General features: G+C 36.1%; 1 protein-coding gene across 2 annotated transcripts in view; it reads left to right on the forward strand.

Annotated features, from left to right (window-relative positions):
• Wdr70 (WD repeat domain 70) overlaps positions 1 to 13,543 on the forward strand; it is a 214,400-nt gene that overhangs the window by 161,066 nt on the left and 39,791 nt on the right. For both annotated transcript variants that reach the window (XM_070041066.1, XM_070041067.1), the window contains 3 exons: positions 8,153 to 8,252; positions 10,999 to 11,083; positions 12,298 to 12,436. In XM_070041066.1, the coding sequence (XP_069897167.1) occupies positions 8,153 to 8,252; positions 10,999 to 11,083; positions 12,298 to 12,436 (324 nt within the window). The remainder of the gene's footprint in view (positions 1 to 8,152; positions 8,253 to 10,998; positions 11,084 to 12,297; positions 12,437 to 13,543) is intronic.

A 13,543-nucleotide genomic window follows, 5' to 3' on the forward strand; every position in this document is an offset into this window, starting at 1 on the left:
ATGGGCCCTGAATTTGAGCCCTAGGATCACCCTCTTCCCCCTTAATAAAAAGAAATAAACAGAAATATAGAGAAAGTACCATGAAGTAAAACAATTTTTAAACTCGTGGTTCATACTTAGAATCCTAGTTACTGGAGAGATGAGCTCTAGAGGGTCACAGTTGGAAGCCAGGCCAGGTAGAAAAGCCCAAGAGATTCTGTCTGTAATTTAACACCTTCCATCTCCCACCCCCCAAAGTGTGGCTCAGGTGGTAAATTACCAGCCATGAGCTCAAAGCCAAGTGATTGCAAAGGAGAAAAAGACAAAGACAAAGAAAAGCAACTTAAGCACAACTCTTCTCCATGTCTTTAAAGAATGAGCTATTTCTTAAGCATTCTCTACTCTCATCTTTGTATTACCTGCTGGAATCATCCTATTATTTGGTGATATGGAAGAAATAGTTGCTTATTGGAAACAATTTCCTAGGGACAATGATTATTTAAAGCCAGCCATGGCATGAATTTTAAAAATTTATGGCTGCAGAGAATTCTTATTCTATTGGTAAGTGCAACAAGGCAAGAGAGGTTTGCAGAAATTACAAAGCATGAAACATGACAAAGTAGAATAAATATGAGTTGTATGATCACAGGACTATTTTGTGATGGATATCATTTGATAGAATGTTAGGAAGAGGACAAAGAATCAGCATTCTTTTCAGTTGAACTGGTTAATTTTTGCAACATAACAAATGATCCTAAAATTTAGTGATATAAATGACAAACATTAATTTTCTTGGTTCTCCAAGCCAGTTAACTGAGTAGTATGATGCAGTACTTTTGGTTTTGATTGGCTTGGCTTACTTCTGCTGAGCTCTGTGCTGCATCTACAGTTAACTAACAACACAGTGGAGCTGAATGATCTTGGATGACCTCTCTCATATGTCTGGCCCTTTACTAAGTGCCAGCTGATGCTAAAGGGATGCATGAGTACTTGCTTCTGATCATCCAGGCAGCTAGCACATGCTTTTTTTCCTTCCCTCCCTCCCTCCCTCCCTCCCTCCCTCCCTCCCTCCTTCCTTCCTTCCCTCCTTTCTTTCTTTCTTCCTTTCTTTCTTTCTTTCTTTCTTTCTTTCTTTCTTTCTTTCTTTCTTTCTTTCTTTCTTTCTTTCTTTCTTTCTTTCTTTCTTTCTTTCTTTCTTTCTTTCACTTACTGTGTTGCAAAAGCAGCTCAGTGCATATGCCTTTATTGACCTTTTCTTGAGTCTTATCTGCTGTTTTTTGTTAGAGAGAAGTAGATGCCAAGGCACCATTACATTAGACATGTAAGAAATTTATTGTCAACTGCCAGTAAAGGAAAAGTGGATAGAGGGCCAGGAGGCTGATTTCTCTTTAAGTATCAGCTTCAAGTCTCACCCTTAAGAAAGAGAGAAGGAAGGGAAAGAGAGATGAAGGGAGACTAAGAAGAATCTCAGACATTGGTGCAACTCTTAAGAAAGCTTTGGCCAAGTCAATAGGAAGCCATTGAGCCTAAGTCACCCTAAATATTTATTAATATGCTCCAGCTACAGTTGTGGCTAATGTTTAATTAAGCCTATATTAGTCAATGAGGGACCAGAGGAATCATCACAATGTATTCTGCTCCACAATTCTTTCAGGAATTAGACTGCCTCTGTCATCAGGACTCATTTGACTGGAAACAGAGCAAGGAATCTTGACTTCTTATTAGGGTGACCTCCTGTTTTTCCCTTCATTTCTCTTTTCGGCTGTATGTATTATCTTGTTGTTCTGTGTCCCCCTTCCCACCTTCCCGCCTCCCCCCCACTCACACAAGGAATGCCATGTTCTTTCTGCTATCTCTGTAGCTTTCTCTGCATCAAGCCCCTCTGTATACTTATTTGATTTGGGCAGTTATTACAGTAATTGTAGCTTCTTGTAACTAATAGTTAACATTCTGGCTGGCTTTTATTACTTCAGACCCCATAATTTCAGAGGATATTACTTACCTAGCTCTGTGACTGGCCCTGGGCTGCAGAGGGGAGCTACCACTAAACTCCCTCTCCCCTAAAATTCACAAGAGTCCATCTCAAACAGTATCTGGGAAATGTGGCACATATCTGTCATCCTAGCTAGTTGGGAGACTGAAATCAGGAGGATCATGGTACTAGTTTGTAAAACTCATCTCAATAGAAAAATCTGGGTATGGTCCATGTGCCTTTTTATCCCAGGTATAGAGAGATGTGTAAATAGCAAGAATGTGGTCCATTCCAGCCCAAGAAAAAAATGAGGCCCTATCTCAAAAATAACTAGATCAAAAAAGAGCTAGATGTGTAACTCAAGTAGTAGAGCCCTTGTCTAGCAGGCATGAAGTATTAGTTCAAATTCGAAAACTGAAATATATATTTATTTCAAGATGTGTCTAAATGTTTAAAAATAATGCCACAATACCTGCCCCTCAGTAATCAAGCTTACACTTTATAAATGCCACAATACCTGCTCCTCAATAATCAAGCTTGCACTTTACCTTCTCCTTTTACATTTATACCTTTCTTCTGTCTACAATGAGAACTACTCTCTTGCTCAGATTTTCTTCTTTCTCCACCTCTCCATTCATAATTATTCTACTTACCAACTGACTGTGTTGTCTGGTAGATAATGCTCTTTTTCATAGTACTTTTTTTTTTTTTTTTTTTTTTTTTTGGTCATGGGGCTTGAACTCTGGGCTTGGGTGCTATCCCTCAGCTCTTCAGCTCAAGGCAAGCACTCTACCACTTGAGCCACAGTGCCACTTCTGGTTTTCTAGAGGTTTATTGGAGATTAGAGTCTCATGGACTTTCTTGCCTGGGCTGGCTTACAATCCTCAGATCTCATCCTCCTGAGTAGCTAGGATTACAGATGTGAGCCACTGGTGCCCGGCTTCATAGTACATTTTAAGTACTTAAAGTATTGCATCTGTGAAGACATTCCTTCCACTCAGTTTACCTCTGGTAAAATCTGTAGCACTTGGACCAATGCTAAGTTCTAGGATCTTTCTATACCCCAAATTTTACATAGACAGTCTCTAACTTGATTGAAAATATAGAACTAATTAGAACTGCTTGCCTATAACTAAACTTGAAAATAGATTCCAAGTTAGAAAGATATTTCCCATCTATTGAGGGGTCTTGGGAATAGATTTAAGGGAATGATCAAATGCTAGTTCATGCAGTTTGTGAGATAGCCCAGTGCTTGTTTTATCTTCTGTCAGAATTTTTGTTTTGGTATCATAGTTGCAACTTTAGCACCTTTCTGAATGGAGGTACCCACTATAATAGATTTCATAACCTTGTGGCATTAATACAAGGCAGAAAGATAACATATTGAGTGTAACTGGTCTTTTTATGAGTTAAGAAGAAATAGAGTGAGAGGGTGTAAGGCTTGTTATTTTAAAGATTAATAAACTGGAGATAAAAATATTATTCAGCCTATACAGGTTCAAACTTAAAGGCAGTAAACTAAAATTTTAGGCCAGATTGTCCTGGCTCTAGAGCTATATTTTTTCTATTAATTTTTCTTTATTTTCATTCTAGTAAATACTTTTAAATTTCTGCACTTAACATCTTTTTGTAATTAAATAAAATTTTTCTGAATTTCAAAAGGTTGTACCAGGTTACAATTTAATATATCCATATATATGTCCAGTTCTTCCTGTTCTGAATCACTCTTTTAATCATTCTTCCTCTTTGTTCCCTCTCTCATTTCCTACTTCCTTTGTCACATATGTACATCAAGTCTTCTTGCTGTATTTGTCCCGTTTCATCTTTCATTCTCTATCCCCTTTTACTATTCACTCTCCTTACAATCTTGCTTCAGCTTATGGTATTCATTTTGTTAAACTGTTAATTGTTCATAAAGTTAACTAAATTGACTATGTAAGATTATACCTTTAAATGTGATTTTATGGGAACTTGTATTTCAGAGCTAAGATCCCCATATGAGAAAGAACATGTGCCCTTATCTTTCTAAGCCTGATGTACTTTGCTCAGTATAATATTTTCCATATCTACCCATTTCTCTACACATGACATAATTTCATTCTTGTTGATGGTTACCTAAGATCCATTGGATATAAATGCCACATTCTTTTTTTTATCTATTCATCCATTATGAAGCATCTGGGCTATTTCATAATTTGGCTGTTGTGACCAGTACTGTGATGAACATGTGTCTGCAGGTATCTTTGTTGTATCTTGACATGCAGTCTTTCAGATAATGCTCAAGAGTGGTATAAGTAGATTATAGGGTCACTCTGCTTAGTTTTTCAAGGATTGCCATACTGATTTCCATAGTGGTTGTACTAATTTGAATTCCTACCATTATGTTAGGTGCTTTCAACCTCTTTTATTCTATGGTTTCTACTTATTTTGGTCACTTTGAGGTTTATCCTTCTTGACTCATGCTAGTGCAGCAGACTGTTATTAGGATCTAGCAGGTGGTAGATGGAAATTCATTCACCCTTTGATACCATCATAAAAGACTTGGATTATTTAGAAGTTCAGAAATTGGAATATAGCAGTGTTTTCTTACCAATAGTAGAACTGTGAGATTCTGCTGTTCTTGTCTACTTTGTGATGACCTGCCGACAACCTGGAGCATTTAGAATAGTAGCATCACTGGGGTGAGGTGGAATCTCAATGTTGTTTAGATTTGCATTTCTTGTATGGCTAGAGAAGTTGAGCATTTTTTCATGTCTCTATTGGCAACTCTTATTTCTTCTTCAGAGAAGTCTCTCTTTAAGTCTTTAGCCCACTTATTAATAAGGTTGTTGTTTCTTAGAATGAGGATTTGTTTTTGGAGGATTTTTTTTTGGGGGGGGGGGTCGGTCTGGGCCTGGGTGCTGTCCCTCAGCTCTTCAGCTCAAGGCTAGCCCTACCACTTGAGCTACAGCACCACTTCCAGTTTTCTGGTAGTTTATTGGAGATAAGAGTCTCACAGACTTTCCTACCTGGGCTGGCTTTGAACCATGATTCTCAGATCTCAGCCTCCCAAGAAGCTAGGATTTACAGGCATGAGCCACTGGTGCCCGGCTAATTTTTTGAGTTCTAAGTATATTTTAGATATGAGGCCCTTGACTGTTGTGAAGATCTTCTCATAGTCTGTGGGCTTTTTATTGATCTTATTAACTATGCCCTTTGCCATGCAGAAGCTCTGTAGTTTAATGCAATTTCATTTGTCCAACCTTTCTTTGAGTTGTTGTATTTCTGGGTCTTTATTAAGAAAATTTTGGCCTGTGCCAAGGAGCCCTAGAGTTTCTCCTATTCCTTCCTGTAATGTTTTCAGGGTGTCTGATTTTACTTTGAGGTCTTTGATCCATTTGGAGTTGATTCTGGTGCAGTGTGATACATAAGGATCTAGCTTTAGTTTTAACCAAGTTTGCCAGCACCATTTACTGAAGAGGCTGTCTTTCTTCCATTCTATTTTTTTGGCTCTCTTATCGAAGATTAGGTATCTATAGGTCTGTGGGTTCATTTCTGGGACTTCAGTTCTATTCCAATGGTCCTCAGGTCTGTTCTAATAACAACAGATGCTGGAGGGCCAAATTTGAAGCCTACTGCACTGTTGGTAGGAGTATAAACTTGTTCAGCCACTCTGGAAAGAAGTATGGAGGTTCACCAAAGGACTACACATAGAGCCTCCCCTATGACCCAGCATTCCCACTTCTGGGCATTTACCCAAATGATCACAAACAAGACCACTAAAACTACCAGCACAACCCAATCACCATTGATCACCAGCTACAGTATGGAACAAGCCCAGATACCCCTCAGTAAATGTATGGATCAAGAAAATATCACACACACACACACACACACACACACACACACACACACACACACACACACACACACACACACACACACACACACACACACACACACACACACACACACACACACACACACACACACACACACACACACACACACACACACAGTAAATGTATGGATCAAGAAAATATGACACACACACACACACACACACACACACACACACACACACACACACACACACACACGAATTCTGTGGCTTCCATTAGAAAGAATGACACCGCCCCAGTTGTTAGGAAATGGAAAGACTTGGTAAAAATCATATTAAGTAAAGTAAGCCAGACCCAAAGAAATATAGGTCCCATGGTTTCCCTCAGTTGCAATAGTTAGTATACATCGAGGATAGTTTTATCAGATTAGCAGAAAAGCTATGTACATATGACCATATAAGATGATGCTAAGTGTAATGAACCTCAAGATAGACACACAAGAGGTCTTTCTTTGTTTTTGTTTTTAATGTACTATGTGATTTTCTTTTCCTTTGAATGTTCTTCTCCCTATGGTATATCCCTTGTTGTCACTGTACTTGATTTTGGTATCCTGCATCTTGTATATACATTTGTCTAATTTAGGGAGGGGAAGGGGAATAACAAAATGCTGAAACAAGGACAGAAGACGACCCATTGAAACAAAGACAGCATATTGGGAATGAACTTTACAACTTCGCAGGGAGGGAGAAGTGAGGGAGGTAGGGGAGGGAAGGGATAGTTGGAGAACAACAAGGGAAGGGGTAACAATGCTCAACCAGAAATATACTCATTACCTTACTTATGTAACTGTAACTCCTCTGTACAGCATCTTTACAATAAAATAAAATTTTAAAAAGAGAATAGTAGCATCACCTTGTCTCTGCATCCTCAGAATGTGATCTTACTTGGGAAGAGTGCCTTTGCAGATGGAATTAGTTAAGAGTTGGCCATACAAAAATGGTTTGTTTTTATTAGAAAAGTTTTGAGACCATGCACAGGGTGAGCATCATGTAAAGATGAAAATAGCTTTCAGAAAGAAGCAATTTTTCTGACCTTGAACTCCTAGCCTCCAGAACTGGAAATGATAAATTGCTATGAGATAAGTTATAAGAGTGATGGAGGAGTAAATCAGATAAAGGTCCATTATATGCATATAAGGACATGTCAAAATGAAGCTCCCATGAAATCAGTTGATGATCATGAAAATGTTAAAATAAAGAGTTGAATGACTTGTATTCCCATATGTACTTTTAGTCCCTAAAAGGCAAGTAATATCATTTAATAATCCCACAGCATTGTCTCCATGCTCTGCTGTATAATTACCCTAGGAATATTGGTAATGACTAGCAACTAGTGTGCAGTTATCTAGAATAACATATACCTGTATGTAAACAATTTACATAAACACACACACATGATTGGCTATCAGAGGATCCTGTATTAGTGGCAGCAATGTAGTTGGATAAAGTTTTTAATGGACTGGATATGTTTGTTCATATAGGCCTTTCTTTTTGATAGTTGACATTTACTATTTTGTTTGTACCAATTGTAACTGAGTGGTCAGATTGTTTTGATATCATTACTTTTACAAGTTATCAACTGTGTAGTAGTGACATTGCAAGGTAAGTGTATACTAAGGTAGATCAGTAAGAAAGAGATTGTAATACAATATTTTCGTGGGCTTTTGGTGTTTAGACTCTCAGTTCTACCACTTACAAACTCTGTGGCCTTGGATTAGGTAGTTAATTCTCTGTGCTTCCGTTTCCTAAACTGTAAAATAGGGATTATAATAGTAGAACTTAACTTATAGAATGATCATGAGGACTAAATAGGCAAGATAGTAAAGAATATAGGACCTAGGATATAGTAAGCCTTGTTGTCATCATTGTTGTAGTTGTCATCATCATCATCAAACAGGCATGCTAAATATAGTTCCTGTGCACAGTCGTGTTACATACCACTAGGTACATACTAAATTTAACAAAATGCTTTAAATAAAATGTTTATTTGTTACTTTGTCCTTCTCATGCAGATAAATGTTGAAAATGGTCTCATAATTTTATAAGTATAATATTAAAGATTAAATGTAGTTATAGTTTATGTCACTTCAGGTTGGCTAAGGAAGTCTATGCTATGACTTAACTTTATTAAGACAAATGGATACTTTGAAAAAAAATTTTGATTTTTTTTTTAGAAGGAAGTAAAACTAATGTCAGATAAAATTAGTCCTTTGCTTGTTTGTATTTGTAATTATGAGTGTAAAGTGAAATATTCTTGCCACAGAAGTATTCTCATCTGAATGCAGGTGATCTGTTAACATTTGGTTTGTGTTTGCAAATAGGTTCATCCTAAGTTCCACTATAAACAGGCTCATGACCCAGGCACAGACACTTCTTGTGTGGCTTTTTCCTATGATGGTACTGTCCTCGCCTCTCGTGGAGGTAAGTTCAATCTTTTTGATGTGTTTCTATATATAAAATTATGATATTTAACTAATAAGTGTCACACTAATATCCTAATGCCAGGTATAACTAATTGTGCTTTTATTAATGTGCTTGCGGCAGACTGATTTTTTTCCATTAAAATACTGTTTCAACTTGGCAACATTATTTTATTAAAAGTTAGCTTCTTCCTTTAGAATATTGTAGTTCATCTACATTCTTTCATACTTTTTCTATTTTATAATTCTGTGCCAGGTGTTTCAAAATCCTTTATTGACCATTGATTTTTTTTTCCCTCCAGTTCAAATACTTAGTGCAGCTCCTCCCCACCCCCATTCCACTCCTCAAGGGGTTTTCAGCTTCCTTTGAAAATTAGTTTATTATATGGTCACAAATTTGTGGAACAGTGATTTTCTCTACAGCATGTTTTGTTGTAGTCAAGATCAGGCACTCCACAGGCAATGTGGAATGAAGTTTGCTTTACTTTTCTTTACTCTAAGGACTTTAATAGTTCCACACCTTCATTATCGTAAAGATACATAGCAATAGCAATATTTGGAAATTCTTTGCCTTCCCAGGGTTGGATATATTTTGTAAGACACTGTTAGGATTGCCATTTGGATTCTTTCAGTGTGTTCCCACTAAATGGTTTGAAGAACCTGTTGCACTATAATTCTTTTTTTTTTTATTTTTTTGCACTGTAATTCTTTAATATTTTTGATTGTTATTGTAAAGGTGGTATGTAAAGGGTTATAGTCATATAAGTAGAGTAATGAGTACATTTCTTTTTGAAGTGTCACTACTTACCTGCCTATCTCCCAGTTATTTCCTCTTATCCCCACCATAAGTTGTATGTTTTTCTTTAAGTTGTATACCTAGCTATTATTTAAAAAAAAATTACTCTGTGTGGTTGTATTATAAACTTATCTTCACGCATATGGCTGGATAGATGATTTTTCTAATTTTTTGCCACATCTTTCTCACATGGATAAAGCTTTGTATTAATAGAGAGAGATGGGTAATAGTGAGGGCAACTTATGGACTATGCAGTATGTGAAAGGCTGAGGATAGTTATGTGGATTTATTTGTGGTAATTGGTAGTCAGTCTACAAGTGAGTTCTCACAGTAAAGTATAAGTAGTAAAGTCCAACCAGTCGTAGTTAGTGTACCTGCCAAAAGTTTGGTTTAGCATAAGGATCCTTGGAAGAAAAGGGGGATTTTTATTGGATGCTCCACTCACCTCAATTGCACCTGATCCAGGTTTATTATTGGACCCAAGGGGCTGAGGCATGTTTCGCTGTGAGCACTGGGGGAAAAGACTAGCAAAGACATCATTTATGAGTTTGGCTTTTATTCTGTAAAGGTCAGGAATTTATAGCCCTATAGAAATATATATTTTAAAAAAGAGTCTGTTAAAAGAATATTTATTACTCCTTAAATGGCTTGGAAAATCATGTTCCCCAGCAAAACAAAGAATGACAACCACAGGTAGAATTACAACAGTATTGTTAATGGATAGTTCTGCCCACATAGAGAAGGGAAGAGAATTGGTTGAGAATTGAACTATTACCAGTCTTGATTTTTTTTTCATTTAAGCATTTAACTTTAAAAAGTATATATATATTGTTGTTATTGTAAGGTGATGTACAGCAGGGTTGCAGTTACATAAGTCAGATAATGAATACTTTTCTTTTTGAACAGTGCTGTCACCCCTTCCTGTCCCTACACACAAATTGTATAGTTCATTTTCAACATAGTGTCTAGTATCACAGCTGCATTTGTTCACCTTTTGTCCCACCCTTTCTGTGCCCGCCTCACTTGCCCTCCCCCAAACAGATAAATTAGCAAACAAGACAAAATAAAAGGTGAGGAAAGCAAAAACAGCAACTTGGATTTCTTCGAGTTCATTTTGATGAAGATTATTTTTATGATCATATGCGCATAGTTACTGAGCCTTTGTGATGCTCTCCTAAAAATATCATCCTTTGATCTCACTTGTGAATGTCTAGAGACCTGTATGATTTATCATGTCCAAGTGTATGTCCAAGTGTATTTTTTTTGTCTTTTACCATACAGTGTGTTTACTTGTAGATTTCAGGCATATTCTAGGTATAACAAATGAGAGAAACCTTGCAACCTATGTTTCTTTGGCTCTAGCTTACTTTTCTTAATATAATTTTTTCCAAGTCTTTCCATTTCCTTACAAATGGTATATTATCATTCTTTTTGATGGAAGCATCGAATTCTATTGTATATATAAAACTATTTCCTGATAGATAGTTCTTAAATTTAAATCTCCTCAAGGAGTCAGACCATCTTCAAATGTACCATGGGGAAACACCATCTGCATTAAAATCCTGCTTTAGAGTTAGTTCTCCAGGGTTATTTCTAGCCTACAGATGCTGCATCAGTCTGGAAAGAAACTTCTAGAGGGCTTACTTATTATCATATAGTTTTCTAATGTTTTTACTATTGCTGCTTTTAAGCTATCTGAACACTAAAAGTAAAAGTAAAATCTGCTTAAGTGCATCTGGTTTCCCCTTTTTTCCCTTCCCTTCCCTTCTAGTCCCTCTCCTTCCAGCCTCCTTTTTTTCCCCTCCCACTTCTTCTCTTCCCATCCTTTGTGCTTTCCATTCTCCCTTACTTAAAATTATACACAAAGTTTAGCTAATCCTAACTTTGAAATGAATAGTTATTTCAGAATTCACATTTTTGTTTTTTATTTTCTTTCTCATTTCTCTATCAGGTGATGATACATTAAAATTATGGGATATCCGACAATTTAATAAGCCACTTTTTTCATCCTCAAATCTTCCTACTATGTTCCCAATGTAAGTTGCATATTTTAACTATTTGATTAGCTTAGGAAATGGAAAATAAAATTTTTGATTTAATGTTAATTTATATCATGTCTTTTGAGTTTTATAGAAAGTGATTTGAGAGTAATTGACACGTTTTTGAAAGATAAATTTGTCAGACTGTAAAAACTTCTGAATGATATATGTGTACTTTCATTCATATGTTTATATGTATATGTGTGTACACACAGGTTCTTTAGTTATTCAGACTATCTTTCTCTGGATGTAGTTACCACCAATGTGGTAACTACAGTTTTCAAAGATTTTTAGGCAGCTGAGATGGAATTTTAAGTCTATAATTGTTACCTGGGAAACTCTGCTTTGGTAGAAATGAAATTTCATATTTGTGTTAAGTAATGACTAAGAGGGAGAGTATGCAGGTAATGGAGGCATTATTGTATTATACAATGCACCAACTCTAACACAGCATACTGTCAGTGGCATTGTCTTATTAAAACAGACAAACATGAATCTAGAGAGGATGAATATTTTTTGAGCAATCATTCCTGCTCTATGTAATGCAAACTACATCACTTTTTTGGATAATTATCTTAAATTATTCATAATCAAGTGATCAAACTTCTGGTAAAAACAAAAGCATTGTCAAATCAGGACCATCAGTTAGGGTCCAGTATTTTGTATGACTTAATGTCTCTGAAATTATTGGAAGTAATGATAGTAATAATGGTAGTAAAATAGTTCCAGAAAATGGCCAAAGCCATTACTACTTAGATGTTAATGTAAATCTAAGTAATACCTATTTGTGTACTACTAATGTAGGTGCAAAGACAAGTAGTGCACACATCATATACTTACTTGTTTACTTACATTATCTATACTGAGCTTTCCTTACACTCCCTTGGCATAAAAAAATTCATAATTTAGAAGAAAACACATAGTCTGTAGTCAGATCCCCTACATTTGAGTTTTAGCTGCACCATTTCCTTATGCAAATGTAAGTAAGGTTTATTTAAACTCGCTGCCTCAGTTTCTTTGTAAGTACAGTGGGGCTAGTAGCTACCTCACTGTACTGTCGTGAAGAGTAACTAAACTACTAATAATGTCTGACTTATAAGCTCTATGTAGGGGTTAGTTCTTTGTGCAGTGATATTTATTTAATTTACTCCTTATTGCTGCACAATTGTGAGGATCATAAGTACATATTTATTGACTTTTTTTGTTTGTAGGACTGATTGCTGTTTCAGTCCAGATGATAAACTCATAGTCACTGGTACCTCTGTGCAGAGGGGATGTGGCAGCGGCAAACTTGTTTTCTTTGAGCGTAGGACTTTCCAAAGGGTGTACGAAATTGATATCACAGATGCGGTATGTATCTTTTTTCCTTCCTAGTCTTGAAAAGGAAATGAAGTTTACATCTTAGCCACCTTTTGCTTTGTTTGGTTTGATTTTGTGTTTTTGATAGAATCCTGGCCCTCACAATGCAGTAGCAACTTGTTTTCCCAACACAGTAATTTTTATTACATTGAAGTCTGGATGATCCACTCTATCCCTTCCCCTAGTCCAATATTTTGTACTGGACTAGAATTTTAGTTGTGTCTGAGTTGTTTCCTCTGCTCTGCCAACCAAATTTAGGAGGGAAGAAGGTGATAATCCTGTGGAATATATAAAGGTGTATCCCACATGTGCTTGCTTGGGAGGTTTCAGGCATTGTAGACAAATGTGAAAGAATGAAGTGTATCATAGTTTCCTAAACTTTGAAAACTTTGACAGAATTCTACTTGTCAAGTTATAGTCATTAAAGTAAGGCTTAACTTCCACTGAACTTAATTCCTGTTTAGTTATTTGGAAATATAAAGCATTTCAGATTTAACTTCTAAATCTTAAAAACAACAAACATTCCAGAGCCTTTAGTTTTAATTACTGATTTGCATGAGCACTAAAACCTCAGCATTCCTTCGCTTGATCATTCATTCATCCACTTACTCTACTCATTCATTCCTCATTCATTCATTCATTCATTCATTCATGTTCTGAGATTTGAGCCCAATTTAATATAAAAATGCTGAAGGTCCCGCGGGGAAATCTGAATTGCTTTAAAATATGTATTATTGTTTAGATGGTGTAAGGCAAATCATTATAATTTTCTGAGAAGAAAACAGATCAATTAATGTCTGTATAACTTTTCTTTGGCTCATTGTCAAATGCATTGGTAATAGCCTGTATCTCACACAGTGAAATATCTTACATAGATTTCGCCAGTTGTTTCAGCTTTCTGTAAACAATTGAGACATATTATGCACTTAAGTGATTCAGACAGTTGAACAACTGTTTTTAAATCACCAGTAAAAGCTCTTGTCTCTAATGTTCTAGTATTACTATGGAGTTTTAATTTGTAGGCTCCAAATTTGAAACCATGCTACAGTTTGAATACAGAAAAGTTTTATAAATTTTAATCTCATGACATAATTTGAA

The sequence above is a fragment of the Dipodomys merriami genome, unplaced genomic scaffold (genome assembly GCF_024711535.1).
Source record: "Dipodomys merriami isolate MVZ:Mamm:240054 unplaced genomic scaffold, mDipMer1.0.p SCAF_30, whole genome shotgun sequence".
Taxonomy (NCBI): Eukaryota; Metazoa; Chordata; class Mammalia; order Rodentia; family Heteromyidae; genus Dipodomys; species Dipodomys merriami.